At 51.0% G+C, this 20,116-nt stretch overlaps 1 protein-coding gene across 9 annotated transcripts in view; it reads right to left on the bottom strand.

Moving 5' to 3' along the window:
* phactr1 (phosphatase and actin regulator 1) overlaps nucleotides 1–20,116 on the bottom strand; it is a 707,078-nt gene that overhangs the window by 453,834 nt on the left and 233,128 nt on the right. For all 9 annotated transcript variants that reach the window (XM_038797119.1, XM_038797115.1, XM_038797116.1 and 6 more), the window contains one exon: nucleotides 17,491–17,655. In XM_038797119.1, coding sequence (XP_038653047.1) covers nucleotides 17,491–17,655 — 165 coding nt within the window. The remainder of the gene's footprint in view (nucleotides 1–17,490; nucleotides 17,656–20,116) is intronic.

Below are 20,116 nucleotides of genomic sequence, written 5' to 3'. Positions count from 1 at the left end.
ATAGGCAAGGAAGGTTCCTACTGCTCACTAGCTATCCTCTTCCAACAACTGATAATAATAAGAATCTTTATTCATGTCAAAAGTCGGCTTAAATTACACTGCAATTAAATTACTGTGAAAACCCCCTTGTCACCACACTCCAGCGCCTGTTTGGGTACCCAGAGGGAGAATTCAGAATGTCCAATTCACCTAACAAGCATGGGCGGGATTCTCCGCTACCCGGCACGGAGGGAGAGAGTGCCCCCGCGGCACAGGCCTCCCAGCGGATCGGTGGGCCCCGATCGCAGGTTAGGCCCCCCCACCCCCGAGGACTCTGCAGGCTGCCTGTAAAGCCAGGTCCCACCGGTCCGGACTGGTTTGATTTACGCCAGTGGGACCCACCGAAAACGGGTCAATCCTACAAGCACGTGTCCGTAGAATTGTTGGTTCCAACAATTTAATATACTTAGGAAACAGTCGAAGAAATCATGGAAGCAGCCCTCAAGCCCGGACGCCTAGAACTCGACCCACAGGATGCAGAGGTTAAGGACATTTTTTCTCACTGGCTGAGATGTTTTAAAGCCTACCTGGCAGAAGCCAGCACCGCCGGAACAACGGAGGAACAAAAACTCAGCCTACTGCACGCGAGGGTAAGCCACATAATCTCCACACAGCTGAATCCGGCTGGTTCTTATACCGCAGCGCTGGCAATATTGGACAAAATGTACGTTAGGCCCATTAACGAGGTTTATGCACGCCACGTGTTTACGACTCGCCGTCAGCGGCCTACAGAAACGCTTGCCGAGTTTGTAAGGAAATTGAACAATCTTTCCAATGACTGTAATTATCAAGCCTGGAGTACTGCGTGCAGTTCTGGTCACCATATTATAGGAAGGATGTGGAAGCTTTGGAAAGGGTTCAGAGGAGATTTACTAGGATGTTGCCTGGTATGGAGGGAAGGTCTTACGAGGAAAGGCTCAGGGACTTGAGGTTGTTTTCGTTAGAGAGGAGAAGGCTGAGAGGTGACTTAATAGAGACATATAAGATAGTCAGAGGGTTAGATAGGGTGGACAGTGAGAGTCTTTTTCCTCGGATGGTGATGACCAACACGAGGGGACATAGCTTTAAATTGAGGGGTGGTAGATATAGGACAGATGTCAGAGGCAGTTTCTTTACTCAGAGTAGTAGGGGTGTGGAACGCCCTGCCTGCAACAGTAGTAGACTCGCCAACTTTAAGGGCATTTAAGTGGTCACTGGATAGACATAAGGATGAAAATGGAATAGTGTAGATCAGATAGGCTTCAGATGGTTTCACGGGTCGGCGCAACATCGAGGGCCAAAGGGCCTGTACTGCGCTGTAATGTTCTATGTTCTAAGCCGTTACCGCGGCTGAACATAGAGAGCTTGCTGTGCGGGACGTTTTCGTAGCGGGCCTCAGGTCTAACTATGTGCGCCAAAGACTGCTAGAAAAGGGGGCCCAGGACTTAGACACTACTGTGGAGGCTGCTACCACTATGGAAGTTTCCTTCCGCAGCCTCACGTCGTTTCCCCCGGACCCGCGACCTCATCGTGGACTCCCGAACAACAGTCCCCCCAGGCCTGTGCCGCACGGCCCCCCAGCTACCGCTCTGCCAAAGCCAGTTAGCTGCCCCAGCCTGCCATTTCTGTGGCCAAAGCCAGCACCCGCGGCAGCACTGCCCAGCCCGATCCGCGACCTGCAGCAGCTGAGGGAAGAAAGGCCACTATGCCAGAGTGTGCCTCGCGAAAAGGGCCCCAGTTTTTAACTCCCCTGCAGAGAGAACAAATCGCTCCCAACACCAGCGGGCCCGCGGGGCCCGAAACGCTGCGGCCTACACCGCAACTCCGCCCCCTCCCGCCACGTGCGATCCATGGGGGCCGCCATCTTGGCAAACCCCCACCATGCGGCCGGCCACGTGCGACTCATGGGGGCCGCCATCTTCCTCGCCGCTCACCACGTGCGATCCATAGGCCCCATCTGCATCGGCATGCTCAGAAAGCTCATCTGAAGAATACGACTTCCCCAGGCACTCACCACGCGGTCCGCAACTCAACGCGGTCACCCTGGATCAATCCTGCCCCAAGCACCTACGAAGTTCGATGGCGGAGGTCCAGATCAACGGGTACAGCACGCCATGCCTCTTTGACTCCGGGAGCACCGAGAGCTTTATACATCCAGAACTGGTAAGACGCTGTTCGCTTTCTATTTTTCCGGCTCCCACTCAGTCCAAATCCGAGGACGCACCGTCGCTACGCTCACAATTCGAGGCACTAGTTATTCTAAATTTAAACTTTATGTCCTGCCCGACTTCTGCGCGCCACTCTTATTAGGCCTGGATTTCCAGTGCAACCTCAAAAGCCTCACCCTCAGCTTCGGCGGGCCCCTGCCCCCACTCACTATCTGCAGCCTCGCTACGCTGCGCATCTCCCCCTCTTCCTCTCTTCGCCAATCTCACTCCAGTTTGCAAACCAGTAGCTACTCGCAGCAGGCGATACAGCCTACAGGATAGGGTCTTTATCCAATCGGAGGTCCGGCGGCTGCTCAGTGAGGCGATCATAGAGGCCAGTAATAGTCCCTGGAGAGCTCAGGTGGTGGTCGTCAAGACCGGGGAAAAATTTTGCATGGTCGGCGACTAAAGCCAGACCATAAATTGCTTTACGCTCCTAGACGCGTATCCCCTCCCCAGAATTGCAGACATGGTTAACCAGATCGCCCAATATCGGCTATTTTCCACGGTGGATCTGAAGTCTGCAGACCACCAGCTCCCAATCCACCCGGAGGACCGCCACTACACGGCGTTCGAGGCCGATGGCCGCCTCTTCCACTTCCTCCGGGTTCCCTTCGGCGTCACCAACGGGGTTTCGGTGTTCCAACGAGCAATGGACCGAATGGTAGACCAGTACGGGCTGCAGGCCACGTTTCCGTATCTGGACAATGTTACCACCTGCGGCTATGACCAGCAGGACCACGACGCCAACCTCCACCGTTTTCTCCAAACGGCACAGAAATTAAATCTCACTTATAACAAGGAGAAATGCGTTTTCCGCACAAACAGACTGGCCATCATCGGCTACGTCATGGAGAACGGAGTCCTGGGCCCAGACCCGGACCGTATGCTCCCGTATCTTAGAACTCCCCCTCCCTCATTGCCCCAAGGCCCTCAAACGGTGCTTGGGGTTCTTTTCATACTACGCCCAGTGGGTCCCTCAATATGCGGACAAAGCCCGCCCACTCTTTAAGGCCACACGATTTCCCCTGTCTGCTGAGGCGCGCCAGGCCTTCTGCTGCATCAAGGAGGACATCACCAAAGCAGCCATGCGGGCGGTGGATGAATCCACTCCCTTTCAGGTTGAGAGCGACGCCTCAGAGGTAGCTCTAGCAGCCACTTTAAATCAGGCAGGGAGGCCCGTTGCATTTTTCTCCCGTACCCTATCCACTTCAGAACTCCGACACTCCTCTGTCGAGAAGGAAGCACAAGCCATCGTGGAGGCTGTTCGTCACTGGAGGCAGTACCTCGCAGGTAGGAGGTTCACCCTCATCACCGACCAACGATCGGTTGCCTTTATGTTTGACAACTTGCAAAGGGGCAAAATAAAAAATGATAAAATCCTTTGGTGGAGGATCGAACTCTCCACCTATAGTTACGATATTAAATATCGACCGGGGAAGCTCAACGAGCCCTCGGATGCCCTATCCCGCGGGACATGCGCCAGCGCACAGATCAGCGGTCTGAAAGACGTCCATGTGGACCTCTGCCATCCAGGGGTCACCCGGCTCGCCCACTACATCAGAGCCTGCCTTTCTCCAACGAGGGGGTAAAAGCGGTCACCAGGGACTGCCCGATCTGTGCGGAGTGCAAACCGCACTTCTATAGAGCAGACAGGGCCCACATGGTCAAGGCTTCTAGGCATTTTGAACACCTTGCGATCGATTTCAAAGGGCCACTCCCCTCCACTAACAAGAACATCTATTTCCTCAACATCATCGACGAGTTCTCCCGATTCCCTTTTGGCATTCCATGCCCTGATATGACCTCCCACACAGTCATTAGGGCCCTGCATAGTGTCTTCACCCTGTTCGGTTTCCCCAGCTACGTGCACAGCGACCGGGGTTCGTCCTTTATGAGTGACAAGCTGCGTCAGTACCTGCTCGACAAGGGCATCGCCTCGAGCAGGACTACCAGCTACAACCCAAAGGGAAACGGACAGGTGGAGAGGGAGAACATGACGGTCTGGAAGACCGTCCTGCTGACCCTCCGGTCTAGAAAACTCCAAGTCTTCCAATGGCAAGAAGTCCTCCCAGATGCGCTCCACGCAATTAGATCCCTCCTCTGTATAGCTACAAATCAAACCCCTCACTAGCGACTCTTCATTTTTTCTAGGAGCACTACCACGGGAGTCTCACTTCCGGCGTGGCTGAGGACACCAGGCCTGGTCCTCCTGAGGAAGCACGTCAGGGGGCACAAAACTGACCCCCTTGTTGAAAAGGTGCGCCTCCTCCATTCCAACCCCCAGTATGCATTCGTGGAGTTCCCGGACGGTCGCCAGGACACAGTATCCCTTCGGGACCTGGCACCCGCTGGATCCAGCCCCCCCCACCCCCACTAAGGAACCCCTTACCCCGTTCCCTATGCTGCCGCCCCCTCGCGCCCCCGATTCCGCAAGCTCACCCCACCGGTTCCACGCGCCAGAATCAGCCCGCCCCCAGCGCCCCCAGTCTCCGGTCGAGCCAGAGGTGTATAAAGTTCGGACGAGACCTGCCCCGGAGTCTGCCATCGTACCCCAGCTCTCAACACCCACCCAGCCACCGCAAGAGGCTGTGACCCCGGTGCTCCGCAGGTCGAAAAGAACAATTCGTCCATCGGACAGACTAACTCTGTGAGCTACCACCCCCGCTGGACTCGATTTTGTTCACAGAGGGTGAATGTGGTGAATGTGATTCACACCAGATTATAACCCGTATATACATGTGTCTATATTATAAGTGCAGTTGCACTACCTGACCTCCAGGGGGAGTAGCTCTGGGAATGCTCGAAAGTTGTACGGGACTTCTCCCTTGGCTCTGCCCAGGACTCCTCCCCGGGAGCTGCTGTATAAAGATCAGTGCCACAGGGTCAGCCGGCCAGTTCACCGAAAGTTCAACGGCTAACAGGCTGGCTCTGTTGTAAGTATATTAAAACCGCTATTCTAATCCTACAAGCACGTGTCCGTAGAATTGTTGGTTCCAACATAGACCTTGGCAAGCATCCAGATCTCATCTCCGTGTACACAAAACCAAGCTTGTGATAATAAATAGCCATCTTAACCAGCTTGTGTGTCTGTTGTGAGATTAAACTAAGGCCTAACAACGGCCAGCAGAAACATTGGAACATCACCTCCTCCAAACTACACACATTCCTGACTTTAAATATATCACTGTCTCTTCACTGTTGCTATGTCGAAATTCTGGAACACTCTCCTGCATAGCCCTGTAGATGTGCCTACATGGGGACTGCAGATATTCAAGAAGCCATTCAACCTTACCAAGGACAATTAGAGATGGAGAATTAATGCCTGCCTTGCCAGCAATACTGACATCCCATGAACAAATAAAACAAAATAGATTTAGACTTACAAGCATGCATATGTTGAAAACTTAAGAAATAGGAATAGGTCATTCAGTGCTTCGAGCCCACTTCGCCATTCAGTGAGATCATGGCAGATCTTTCACTTCAACATCATTTCCCCACACTTTCCCTGCATCCTTTGATGTGTTTAATATTTAGAAATCTACTGCCCTCTGTCTTGAACATGCTTAACAATTTGGTTTCCACAGCTTGCTGGAGTAAAGTTTTACCACCCTGTGAATAAAGTAATTCCTCCTCATCTTAGTCATAAATGGCATTCCCCTAATTCTGAGGTTGTGTTCCCTGGTTCTCAACCCTATCCCCCAGCCAGGGGAAACATCCTTCCTCCATCTGTAAGATTTTTTTCTGTTTGAATGAGATCACCTCTCATGGTGGGTCAGTATTTTTGCAAATGATACGAAGATTGGTGGACTTGTGGATAGTGAGGAGGGCTGTTGTCGGCTGCAAAGAGACATAGATAGGATGCAGAGCTGGGCTGAGAAGTGGCAGATGGAGTTTCACCCTGACAAGTGTGAGGATGTCCATTTTGGAAGGACAAATATGAATGCGGAATACAGGGCTAACGGTAGGGTTCTTGGCAATGTAGAGGAGCAGAGAGATCTTGGGGTCTATGTTCATAGATCTTTGAAAGTTGCCACTCAAGTGCATAGAGCTGTGAAGAAGGCCTATGGTGTGCTAGCGTTCATTAGCAGTGGGATTGAATTTAAGAGCCGTGAGGTGATGATGCAGCTGTACAAAACCTTGGTAAGGCCACATTTGGAGTACTGTGTGCAGTTCTGGTCACCTCATTTTAGGAAGGATGTGGAAGCTTTGGAAAAGGTGCAAAGGAGATTTACCAGGATGTTGCCTGGAATGGAGAGTAGGTCTTACGAGGAAAGGTTGAGGGTGCATGGCCTTTTCTCATTAGAACAGAGAAAGATGAGGGGTGACTTGATAGAGGTTTATAAGATGAGATGGGGAATAGATAGAGTAGACAGTCAAATACTTTTTCCCTGGGTGGAACAAACCATTACAAGGGGACATAAATTTAAGGTGAATGGTGGAAGATATAGGGGGGATGTCAGAGGTAGGTTCTTTACCCAGAAAGTAGTGGGGGCATGGAATGCACTGCCTGTGGAAGTAGTTGAGTCGGAAACGTTAGGGACCTTCAAGCGGCTATTGGATAGGTACATGGATTATGGTAGAATAATGGAGTGTAGATTAATTTGTTCTTAAGGGCAGCACGGTAGCATTTTGGATAGCACAATTGCTTCACAGCTCCAGGGTCCCAGGTTCGATTTCGGCTTGGGTCACTGTCTGTGTGGAGTCTGCGCATCCTCCCCGTGTGTGCGTGGGTTTCCTCCGGGTGCTCCGGTTACCTCCCACAGTCCAAAGTTATGCAGGTTGGGTGGATTGGCCATGATAAATTGCCCTTAGTGTCCAAAATTCTATGATCTATGATTAACCTAGAACAAAAGTTTGGCATAACATCGTGGGCCGAAGGGCCTGTTCTGTTCTGTTTCTCTAAAAAAAAATAAGGCCCAATCTATTTAATGTTTCGTCAGAGGACAATCCCTCCGCACAAGGAATTAGATTGGTGAACCTTATTGCACTCATGGTAAATGTATCTTTCCTTAGAACAGGAGACAAAAACTGTACATAAAATGTCAGGTGCGGTCTCATCAAAGCTCTATATCATAGAATCCCTACAATACAGAAGGAGACCATTCAGCCCATCGACTCTCTGAAAGAGCACTCCACCTACGACCACAACCTCACCCAGTTACCCTGGAACTCCAATTAACCTGAGGGACACTAGGGACAATTTAGCATGGCCAATCCACCTAACGTGCACATCTTTCGACTGTGGAGGGAAACCGGAGCACATGGAGGAAACCCACGCAGATACGTGAAGAACGTGCAAATTCAACACAGAGAGTCCCCCAAGTTCAGAATTGAACCGGGTCCCTGGTGCTGTGAGGCCATATATAATTGAAATAAATCTATATGGGCAACACGGTAGCATTGTGGTTAGCATAAATGCTTCACAGCTCCAGGGTCCCAGGTTCGATTCCCGGCTGGGTCACTGTCTGTGCGGAGTCTGCACGTCCTCCCCGTGTGTGCGTGGGTTTCCTCCGGGTGCTCCGGTTTCCTCCCACAGTCCAAAGATGTGCGGGTTAGGTGGATTGGCCATGCTAAATTGCCCATAGTGTCCTAAAAAGTAAGGTTAAGGGGGGGTTGTTGGGTTACGGGTATAGGGTGGATACGTGGGTTTGAGTAGGGTGATCATTGCTCGGCACAACATCGAGGGCCGAAGGGCCTGTTCTGTGCTGTACTGTTCTATGTTCTATGTTCTATAATCCTGTACTCAAATTTTCTTGTAATAAAGACCAAAATACCATTTGTTATTTTAATCAATTTCTGTACTTGCAGGTTGACTTTCAGTTACTCATGAACAAGGACACCGAAGTACGTTTGAAGTTCAACACTTCCCAGATGTCACCATTTGAGGAACACTCTGGGCGCGATTTAACTGAAATTAAATAAGGGTCCCATATCAGGTGTGTTTAGCCGGGTTTTCCCCGGCGCCAGTGGCACTGAGAACGACCCTGCTACTAAGTGGGACTTAGCTTCATTTCTGGGCCTCGGCAATTCACAATTCTCTTGCTGAGTAAGGGTGAGATAGAAAATGTGTACTTGCATAAATTGATAGGATAAAGATAAAACTTTTCAAAGGACAGCCAGAACGCAGACCATAGTTCATTTGGCAAGAGGCTGGCCAAATATGAAAAGAGTAAGATGGAATTGTAATGCAGTAGCTGCAGGGGATTCAGTATTTAGAGGGACAGACACCATCTTTTGCAAGCATAATGGTTGACTTTTAACTGCCCCCTCAAGATCAATTGGGGATGGGCAATAAATACTGGCCCAGCCAGCGACGCCAACATCCCATGAGCGAATAGAAAAAAATCAAGTTGTGTATACCTGGTACCAGGGCAAGGGACATCTCGAGAAAGCTTGAGAGGATAACGGAGAGGGAGGACCCAATCATTTGGACCCATCTTAGAACCAGGAACATGGGAAGGGTACTAAAGAAATCCTGTTTGGAGAATACCAGGCTAAATAAAGAACTTAATTATGGGGAATTGAGCAGAACTGATGTTCGAGGTGGCAATGGGGGAGCATTTTAGTAACAGCAACCATAACATAGTATGATTTAACTTTGTTAATGGAAGGGAAAATGATGGTCTGCAAAAAATGATTTTGGATTGGGGAAGACAGATTTTATTAGAATGAGGCAGGATCTGGCCAAAATAACAGCAAACAACTTCTTGTCAGTGAATTTACTGCAGAGTAGTGGGGGACATTCAAAAAGTAAATGAGGGACTTCCGGTGGCTGTGATGGACCAGTAAGCCACACATTTGGAAGCTCCCGTTTTAAAGAGATTTTTCGGCTCTTTTGAGAGCCCAAAACGGAAATTTTTCGACGTTTCCCGGTGGGGGAAGGTGTGCTGAATGACTTTCCCTGCAGTCCATGACTCGAACTCGGAGTGGAAAGGGGGAAAAAACAGCAGCAGCTCCTCAGAAAAAACGGGGGAAGGGATCCAAGATGGCCGCCGGAGGAGCCCCAGAGGATTGGAGGCTGTGGGCCCAGGAGCAACAAACTGATCTCCTGCGCTGCTTGAAAGAATTCAAGGATGAAGTACTGAGCTCTCTGCAGGAAATGAACAGAAGGCTGTCAGAGATTCAGTCCACCCAGGGTGCTGCCATCAAGAAGTTGCAGACGCAGGCCATTGAACGAGAGGAGGAGGCCGTGGTCCTCGTGAGTAAGGTGGAGGGGCACGAAGCACTCCACAAGAAGTGGCAGGAACGCTTTGAGGAGCTGGATCACCGCATGAGGCGGAAAAACCTGCGGATCTTGGGCCTTGCAGAAGGGCTGGAGGGATCGGACCTGACAGCCTATGTGGCTGTAATGCTGAATTCGCTAGTGGGGGCCGGATCTCTCCATCTGCCCTTGGAGCTGGAGGGAGCGCACAGGGTGCTGGCCAGGAGGCCCAAGGAAGATGAACCCCCGCGTGCGGTGCTGGTGAGGTTCCACCGGTTCAGTGATCGGGAGTGCGTGCTGCGCTGGGCCAAGAAGGTGAAGAGCAGCAATTGGGAGAATGGGGTAGTGCGGATCTACCAGGACTGGAGTGCGGAGGTGGCTAAGCGGCGGTCCGGATTTAATCGGACGAAAGAGGTGCTTTATAGAAAAAAGATAAAGTTCGGAATGTTGCCGCCCGCGCGCCTGTGGGTAACTTATTTGGATCGGCACTATTATTTCGATTCCCCGGAGGAGGCGTGGGCCTTCGTGCGGACGGAGAAACTGGACTTGAACTAGGGGTTGGGGGTTGCGAGGTCGGCTGTAAGATATTAGTGCTGGGTTCTGCTGTTGCTGTGTTCTCTTTTTCTTCTGTTGTTTTCTTCTTGTTTTAGTACTTTTGCAATTTTGATATGGTTATTTACGGAGGGGTTGTTCTGCTATGTTTTTGTTTTTGTGCTGTGGGACATTGTTTGGGCTGTGTATCTTGAGGGGAGGGTCGGGGGGGTATGTTGTATTCTATGCCGGAGTGGGGGTATGGAGTGGGGCTGATATTTGGGAGCTGCGTCAGAAGGGTGTGGTGGGGCAGTGCGAAAGCGCGGGCTTTCCTCTGGTTTCCCGTGCTGCGGGGCTGGGGGGTGGAGATGGTGACGGGGAGGCGGGGCCTTAACTGGTTCTTCCCCGCGCTGGAGCGGTGCCAGGAGGAGGGATAGATTGGGGGATGATCCCACTTCGGGAGGGGTCGGGCTATTGGCGGGAGTTTCCGGGGTCAGCAGAAGTTAGCTGACCCACGGAAGTACAATGGAGGACGGTTCGCGGCTGGGAGGGTTCCTAGCCTGGGGGGGAAGGGAGGGGGGGAAAGGGGAATACCGGGTTGCTGCTGGTAGGGTCAAGAAGGAGCTGGTGGGGGCTGGGGGGACAGAGGTGAGGGGTTGTCGCTATGGGGACGGGGTCGAGCAGGGGGTGCTGGCCTGGGGCGGGCAGTCGACAGGCTATGGCTAGTCGACGGGGGAGGGGGGCGGGACGCCCTCTGATCCAGTTGGTCACCTGGAATGTGAGAGGGTTGAATGGGCCGGTGGAGCGGTCGAGGGTACTGGCTCACCTGAAGGGGCTAAAGGCGGATGTGGCAATGCTTCAGGAGACCCACCTGAGGGTGGCGGACCAGGTCCGCCTGAGGAAGGGTTGGGTGGGGCAGGTTTTCCACTCGGGGTTGGATGTGAGGAACCGGGGAGTGGCGATTCTGGTGGGGAAAAATGTGTCGTTTGAGGCATCGGAGGTGGTGGCGGATAAGGGGGGTAGGTATGTGATGGTTAGGGGCAGGCTACAAGGAGAGAAGGTGGTACTGGCTAGTGTGTATGCCCCAAATTGGGACGATGCGGGCTTTATGAGGCGTATGTTGGGACGGATCCCGGATCTGGAGGCGGGAGGTCTGATCATAGGAGGGGACTTTAATACGGTGTTGGATCCTTCACTGGATCGGTCCAGCTCTAGGACGGGTAGGAGGCCGGCGGCGGCCAAGGTACTGAGAGGGTTTATGGATCAGATGGGTGGAGTGGATCCATGGAGGTTTGTGAGGCCGAGGGCACGCGAGTACTCTTTCTTCTCCCACGTACATAGGGTCTACTCTCGGATAGATTTCTTCGTGGTGAGTAGGGGACTGATTCCAAGAGTGGAGGAGGCCGAGTATTCGGCCATTGCAATCTCCGACCACGCTCCGCATTGGATAGAGTTGGAGATGGGAGAGGTGCGAGACCAACGTCCGTTGTGGCGGTTGGATGTGGGGTTGTTGGCGGAGGAGGAGGTGTGTAGGAGGGTCCGGGCAAGTATTGAGGGGTACCTTGAGGTGAATGATACGGGGGAGGTTCAGGTGGGGATGGTCTGGGAAGCCCTGAAGGCAGTAATTCGTGGGGAGCTGATATCAATCCGGGCACACAGGGAGAGGAGCGAGAGGAGTGAGAGGGATAGACTGGTGGGAAGGATGCTGGAGGTAGACAGGAGATACGCAGAGGCACCAGAGGAGGGACTGTTGGGGGAGAGGTGCAGCCTGCAGGCTAAATTTGATTTGCTGACCACTAGAAAGGCGGAGGCACAGTGGAGGAAGGCACAAGGGGCAGTGTACGAACATGGTGAAAAGGCGAGTAGGATGCTGGCTCATCAGCTGTGTAAGCGGGATGCGGCTAAGGAGATTGCTGGAGTGAGAGATAAGAGTGGGAATGTGGTGCGGAAGGGGGTAGAGGTGAATGAGGTCTTCAAGGATTTTTACAGGGAACTGTACCGGTCGGAGCCAACGGGGGAGAGGAGGGGAATGGAGAGGTTTCTGGACGGGCTTTCTTTCCCGAAGGTGCAGGAGGAGAAGGTGGAGGGGTTGGGTGCGCTGATTGAGCTGGAGGAGCTAGTTAAGGGGATCGGGCAGATGCAGTCAGGGAAGGCACCGGGGCCGGATGGGTTCCCGGTGGAATTTTATAAAAAGTTTGTGGATCTAGTGGGCCCCTTGCTGGTGCGAACACTCAATGAAGCGTGGGAGGGGGGGACTTTGCCCCCGACGATGTCACGGGCGCTAATCTCGTTAATTTTAAAGAAGGACAAGGACCCCCAGCAGTGTGGTTCATACAGGCCCATATCTCTCCTCAACGTGGACGCTAAGGTGCTGGCAAAAATCCTGGCCACCAGGATAGAGGACTGTGTGCCAGGGGTTGTGCACGAGGACCAGACAGGTTTTGTGAAGGGAAGGCAGCTGAACACGAATGTGCGGAGATTGCTGAATGTCATTATGATGCCGGCGATTGAGGGGGAGGCAGAGATAGTGGTGGCACTGGATGCGGAGAAGGCCTTCGATAGAGTGGAGTGGGGGTACCTATGGGAGGTGTTGGGGAGGTTTGGATTTGGTGAAGGGTTTATTAGATGGGTGAGGCTGCTATATGAGGCCCCGATGGCGTGTGTGGCCACGAATAGGAGGAGGTCGAAGTACTTCCGGCTTTACCGACAGGGTTGCCCCCTGTCCCCCTTGTTGTTTGCACTGGCAATCGAGCCGCTGGCGATGGCATTGAGAGATTCAGAGAGGTGGAGAGGCTTGGTGCGAGGTGGAGAGGAACATAGGGTGTCGTTGTATGCCGACGACTTGTTACTGTATGTGGCGGACCCGGTGGGAGGGATGCCGGGAGTGATGGAGTTACTAGCCGAGTTTGGGACCTTCTCAGGTTATAAATTAAACTTAGGCAAGAGCGAGGTGTTTGTGGTGCACCCTGGAGACCAGGAGGAAGGAATGGGTAGGCTCCCGCTTAGGCGGGCAGGGGAGAGCTTTAGGTACGGGTGCAAGTGGCCAGGGACTGGGGGACTCTCCACAAGAATAACTTTACCAGACTGGTAGATCAGATGGAGGAGGAGTTCAGGAGGTGGGACATGCTGCCATTGTCGTTGGCGGGGAGGGTGCAGTCCGTCAAAATGACAGTGCTTCCGAGGTTCTTGTTCCTTTTTCAGTGCCTGCCCATATTTATCCCCAGGGCCTTCTTTAGGGTAGTGACCGGCAGTATTCTGAGCTTTGTGTGGGCACATGGGACTCCGAGAGTGAGGAGGGTGTTCCTGGAGCGAGGAAGGGATAGAGGCGGGCTGGCGCTGCCCAACCTTCTGGGGTACTATTGGGCAGCCAATGTGTCAATGGTGCGTAAATGGGTGATGGAGGGGGGAGGGGCGGCGTGGAAAAGAATGGAGATGGCGTCATGTAGAGGTACGAGCCTGGGTGCCATGGTAACGGCACCGTTGCCGCTCTCCCCTAAGAGGTTGACCACAAGCCCGGTGGTGGCGGCGACCCTAAGAATCTGGGAACAATGGAGACGGCATCGGGGGGAAACAGGGGGCTCGATGGAGGCTCCACTGGGTGGCAACCATCGGTTCATCCCGGGTAACACGGATGGGGGATTCAGGGGGTGGCAAAGGGCGGGCATCAGCAAATTGAGGGACCTGTTTATTGGTGGGAGGTTTGCGGGCCTGGGGGAACTGGAAGATAAATTTGGCCTTCCCCAGGGGAACATGTTCAGATACCTGCAGGTAAAGGCGTTTGCTAGGCGACAGGTAGAGGGATTCCCTTTGCTGCCCTCGCAGGGGACGATGGACAGAGTGCTTTCGGGGGTGTGGGTAGGAGAGGGGAAGGTGTCTGACATCTATAACGTAATGCAGGAGGTGGAGGAGTCGTCAGTGGAGGAGCTGAAGGCTAAATGGGAGGAGGAACTCGGGGAGCAGATAGAGGACGGGACTTGGGCGGATGCCTTGGAGAGAGTCAACTCTTCCTCCTCATGTGCGAGGCTTAGTCTCATCCAATTTAAGGTGCTGCACCGGGCCCACATGTCCGGGACTAGGATGAGTAGGTTCTTCGGGGGTGCGGACAGGTGCACCAGATGTTCGGGGAGTCCTGCGAACCACGCCCATATGTTCTGGGCATGCCCAGCACTGGAAGAATTCTGGAAGGGGGTGGCGGGGACGGTGTCGAGGGTGGTTGGATCCAGGGTCAAACCAGGGTGGGGACTCGCGATTTTTGGAGTTGCGGTAGAGCCGGGAGTGCAGGAGGCGAAAGAGGCCGGTGTCCTGGCCTTTGCGTCCCTAGTAGCCCATCGAAGGATTCTGTTACAATGGAAGGATGCAAGGCCCCCAAGTGTGGAGACCTGGATCAGTGACATGGCGGGATTTATAAAATTGGAAAAGGTCAAATTTGCCCTGAGAGGATCAATACAAGGGTTCTATAAACGATGGCAGCCTTTTCTGGACTTCCTGGCTCAGAGATAGGTAACTGGGTCAATAGCAGCAGCAACCCAGGGGGGGGGGGGGGGGGGGGGGGCATTATTGTAGTGTTTATTCTGTAACTTTATAGTGTGTTAATTTGCGTTGTTGTTAAAATGCTGGGTTGTTCATGGGGATGGGGCGAATGTATATGATTGTTAATATTATTGTTATTTTCGGTATTTTACTAAGGTGCGTCAATGTTGTATAAAATCAAAATTTCTCAATAAAAATTATTTAAAAAAAAAAAAAGTAAATGAGGAAGAGTACTATCCAACATGTTCCCTTCAGGATGAAATCTAGGAGCAACAAGTCCAGAGAACCCTGAATGTCGAGGAATATTCAGGACTGGAAAAGAAAGACAAGAGAAGCTTTTAACTAGTGCAAAGGGAGAAAATCAGCGGAGGCCTTAGTGGAGTATAAAATATACAGGAGGGAACTTAAGAGAGCAATTAAGAGAGCAAAGAGGGGGCATGAAAAAATGAGTGCATGGGATTGGGGAGAATCCCAAAATATTCTATGAGTACGTTAAGGAGAAAAGGATAACCAGGAAGTAGGGCCCCGAAAGGATCAAGGTATTAATCTGTGTGTGGATTTCAAACAAACCTGTTGGACTTTAACCTGGTGTTGTAAGACTTCTTACTAGATTATAAAAGTAGGAAGGTTATTTTGGAGCTATACCAAACTTTGGTTAGCAAACCACTGGAGTACTGTATGCAGTTTTGACCGCCTCATCATCGGTCGGATGTGATTGCACTAGAGGGTGCGAGAGGAGATTCACCAGGATGTTGATTGGGAGGGGGAACCAGATTGAGGTGTGTAAGATTATGAGGGTATGGTGAATAGTAAGCAGTTGTTCCCCTCAGTTGAAGGGTTAATAATGAGGAGGCATAAAAGTAAAGGGAAGGAGTTTTAAAGGGAATTTGAGGAAGAAAGATTTCATCTAGACGGTGGTGAGAGTCTGAATGCACTGCCTGGGAGGTTAGTAGATGTGGGAAACTTCACAACCTTTAAAAAGTACATGGATGAACATTTTAAAATTGGGGCACTATTGCTATAAGCGCAAACCAAAGATGGTTACATTTTATTTCCAAAGCGTGACTCGGTATTCTTCTTCCCCTGATCCTACAGATGAAAATACATTTTGAAAAGGTGTGGACTGAAGCCCCTCAACAGGGTCCCATAAATAATTTAAATTATCAAAAATTGCAATGGAACTAAACCAAATATTTCACAAACGTTTCAGTGTTCGACCCAAGAGCAGCTGAGGATTTTGTAAATAGTGCTGAGATGGAAGCTGAAATGGATTAAGGGCATGAAGGGGTACTGGGGGCAGCAGCAAAATGGCACCTAGATCCAGAAGGTACAGTGGGACCCTCATTTACATTTCAGGGCTTTCAATGTTAGGAATTACATTCATAACTTCTCCTCCATTACTAATCCAGTATCATAATCAGTAAATTATCATGAATTATCATATTCTTTATAAAAGATCTCTGTTAGATTGTCACTGATCAAATATAACTCAATAAGCTTCTAAAGAAATATATTATTTTATGAAAAAAAAGTGTTTTTGTGTCTCAAAAGACTTTATAGGCACTTGTCACTACAGAATAGTCTTGTTAGTGCAACAGATTGAGGAAAATGCGTTTGCACATTTACCAGGAAAACGTATCCAGCACAGCCTACAGAAATAATGGGGGCGATTCAGCGGACTCAAGTTAAAGTTCGCTAAACAGCGTGTTGAGTGGGGTGTTTCCCGGCGACCACAGTGCCGAGAAATACTCAGCTCTCCAATGGCACTTTGCTGCTTTTGTTAGGCTTGGAGGGATACTCTCTGCCGAGGCTGCACATAATGGGATTGCAGGGTGCCAGTGCCAAGGGCCAGGATTCAAACATACCCGGCAGGGCGGGTGGCCCCGGCGGGATGCAGTGGCGTGAATCACTCCGGCGTCGTGCTGCCCACAGGTGCAGAATGCTCTGCACCTTCAGGGGCTAGGCCCGCACCGGAATGGTTGGCGCCCCACCGGCCGGTGGGATAGAGGCTTAGCGCCGTGCCAACCGTGCCGAATGGCCTCTGCCAGCCGGCGCTGGCGCATGCTGGCATCATCCCCGTGCATGCACGGGAGGGTTCGTCTCAGCATAGGCCATCACGGAGGACCACAACAGCCGATGCGGAGGAATAGAGTGCCCCCACGGCACAGGCCCGCCCGCGGATCGGTGGGCCCCGACTGCGGGCCAGGGCACCGTGGGGGCACTTCCCGGGGCAAGATCCCCCCGCGACCCCCCAGGAACCCCTTACCAGGTCTCGTTGGTAAGGGACCTACTCTGATTTACACCTGCAGGACAGGCTACAGACGGGCAGGACTTCAGCCCATCGCGGGCCGGAGAATTCGGGAGGCCCCGGCACCCACTGAGTCGCGCCGGACCCCGGCATTCTCCAAGGCGGGCGGCGTGACTCACGCCGGGCCGGTTTTGGGGGGGGGGGTGGGACAATTGGAAGGACGGCGTGGGCGGGATTCACGCCAACACCCGGCGATTCTCCCACCCGGCGGGGGGGGGTCGAAGAATCCCGCCCAAGGTTTCCGGATGTCATGGGGAGTGTCAGGGTGCCACCCTGCCATTTCCCTGGCTACCCATGGTCTCCAATAGCCTGGCAGACCCCCAGGTGCCGTTACGACTTGGCCATGTTTGTGTAGGCCAGTACTAAAAGTGCCCAGGTGAGCTCTCAGTGCAGCCATCGAGTCTGGGCACTAGGTGAATCCGGCATCCAGGTATTTAAATGAGACATAAGTGGGTGGTTCTGGGGTGGAGATGGAAATAAGAAGCATAATAAACTTACACATCACATTTTGATAAAGGTAAATAAGTTCCCAGACTACAATGAGCTTAGCAGCACAGAAGTTTGCTTATCCGTGAAGTCTCCTCCCTGCTTCAGAGAAGTGGTTGTCACCATTTTCTCAGTCCCAATACTGTACTAATTTCTGTGGCTCCCCAGATTCAGAATGGATTAGAGTAATTTGTAAAAATGTCTACCTGCAGATGTCTGTTTAAACTTTTCGCTTTTCTTCTTCCTCCATTTCCATGGTTTAAACAGCCTTCCTAGTGTGGCAAATTTGCTTCTTCTCCTGATAGGTGGTGTGTGAGTACCTGGGACCAGTGACTCTGAACGCATGGCAGCCAGTCTTTCTACTTCTTCAGCTGGATTGAGGAATAAAATAGAAAGATGAGCAAAGTGATATCAGAACTAGTGAGGCTATTTTCTATCACTCCCAATGACATTAATGTTTCAACTGTAAATCATTATTTGGAATTTCCCAACAAAACAAACAGCCCACAAATTTAAAAAGTGTCATGAATATCACCAGTCCACAGTTACCTCATCAATGCAGGGCTCATTTATACCATTGTCACTCTTCACCAAACTGTCCACACACCCCTCTTTCTACCTTCTTGTCTCTATGCAAGTGCACATTTCTCTTTGTATCTGCTTGAGAGGCAGTGGGCGAAGTTCTCAGTTTGGGAGACGAAGGACGTGATCTACCTGCCACACTGCACCCGTAAAGCAGAAGCGCATCGTGGCACAATATGGGCGGTAAGTGACAGGAGATCCTGCTCCCAGGATCTACCCAGCTCACCGCGCCTCACAAGATCCAATGCGATTTTGCAAGACATCGCGATGTGAAGCTCTTCCAGGATGGGTGAAGATCAGGATAACAAATGTCAGGAAATACTGGTGAGGAGTAAGTTATAGGCACCCTCATAGTAGTTATATCATTGGGGAGAACATTAAGCAAGGAATAATTGGAGCATGTATCAATGGCAATGTAATAATCAGAGAGCGCTTTCATTTTCACATGGATTGGAGAAATTAAATTGGCAAAGGTAGTTTGGAAGATGGGTTTGCAGAATATTTTCACAGCAGTTTCCCAATACATTGTGGAACCAAGGGATGAAGTTAGATCCAGTATTATGTAATGAGGCAGAGTTAATTGGGAACCTCACAGTACAAGGTCCTATGAGAAAAAGTGAACACAATACAATTGAATTCCAAGTTAAGTTTGAGAATGACACTTGACCCAAAAACCCTAAATCTTAAATATAGTCAATTGCATGGGTATGAGGGGAGAGAAGATTAAGGTGTTTTGGGTAAATATATTAAAAGGGATGGTGGCAAAATAGTGAGAAACATTTAAAGAATTAAAAATGTTCAATAATAAAAAAACAAAACCTCACCAAGAAAGATCTATCTGTGGTTTACTAAGAGTGTTGAGGAGCGTTGTGAAGCAGTATGAAGTTGTGAAAAGGACAGAAAGAGACTAGAAATGGATATAGATAGGTTAGGTGAGTCGGCAAAGATCTGACAAAGTATACCGTGGGAAAAGGTGAGGATATGCATTCTGGCAGGACAAATAAGCGATGCATATTATCCATACGATGGGGGATTGAAGAACTCTGAGATGAAGAGGGATCTGGGTGACAAGATCCCTTTTCATGAATTTGCATGAATCACAAAAGGTTAGTAGCAGGTACAGCAAGTAATGAGTAAAGCTAATAGAATGTTATTATTTATTTCATATGGAAGTGAATACAAGTGCGGAGTGGTTATGCTTTACTTATACAGGACATTGGTGAGACCACATCTGGAGTACTGTGTACGATATTGGTCTGCTTAAATTAAGAAAATACGTAAATAGATTAGAAGTGATTCAGAGAAGGTTTACTAGATTAATACCTGGAATGGACGGGTTGTCTTACGAGGAAAGGCTGGACAAACTAGGCTTGTATCCATTAGAGTTTAGAAGAGTGAGAGGCAACTTAATTGAAACATCTCAGATACGGAGGGATCTTGGCAGTGTGGATATGGAGGGGATGTTTCCTCTTGTGGGAGCTTCTAGAACTCGGGGCCACTGGACGGAGTTTTTCACACCCCCGTGGTGTGTTCCGCAGCAGTAGAGGCAGCCCGTGATTGGCCGGTAGTGAGATCCTCCGGTCCAGCCGATATCACACTGACCCTCCCCCCACCCCACCCCCCGCCCCGCCCCCACCCCCGTCAACTCCTCACCTCGTACTCCACCCCCAGTCTGACTTCAGACCTTTGAAGCGGTGGCTGGGTGTGTGGAACCATGGAAAAGAAGACTCCTGTACTACCCAACCCCAGGCTCTGTACTGATATTATTCAGTGACACAGGAGCATTCCTGGGTCCAGCAGTACTGTGGTGTCGAAGGCGAGTTCAGCATGGAGATGGAGGACAGGAACTGGTCTGCCCCAATGCTTCAAGAGCAGTGCAACGTGATGGCAGAAAGTTGATGCACTCACTTCAAAGTCTGTGGGGAACGGAGGCCTGATGGGACACCAGTGGGCAGCTATTTTAATGAGCATTCATGAGATACAAATGAATGCAAGTGGAGTTCACGCCACCAGCCAGTGGGAAGACCAACCCACCATTGGGAGAATGGCAATCTGATTTTATGCAAACAAATTTCTGACCTTTTGCCTCCCACTAGGTTCTCCGCTCTCAGCCACTACCAAACCTGCCAGAGGTGGGATAGGAGAATTCTTCCCAAAGTAAGATGTTGCCCATTTAGGACAGAGATGAAGAAAAAATATTCCCTCAAGAGAGTTGAGAGATTTTGGAATTCTCTTCCTCAAAAGGTGATT

This window comes from Scyliorhinus canicula, chromosome 5, assembly GCF_902713615.1.
Source record: "Scyliorhinus canicula chromosome 5, sScyCan1.1, whole genome shotgun sequence".
Taxonomy (NCBI): Eukaryota; Metazoa; Chordata; class Chondrichthyes; order Carcharhiniformes; family Scyliorhinidae; genus Scyliorhinus; species Scyliorhinus canicula.
This window is presented reverse-complemented; position numbering and strand designations above follow the sequence as displayed.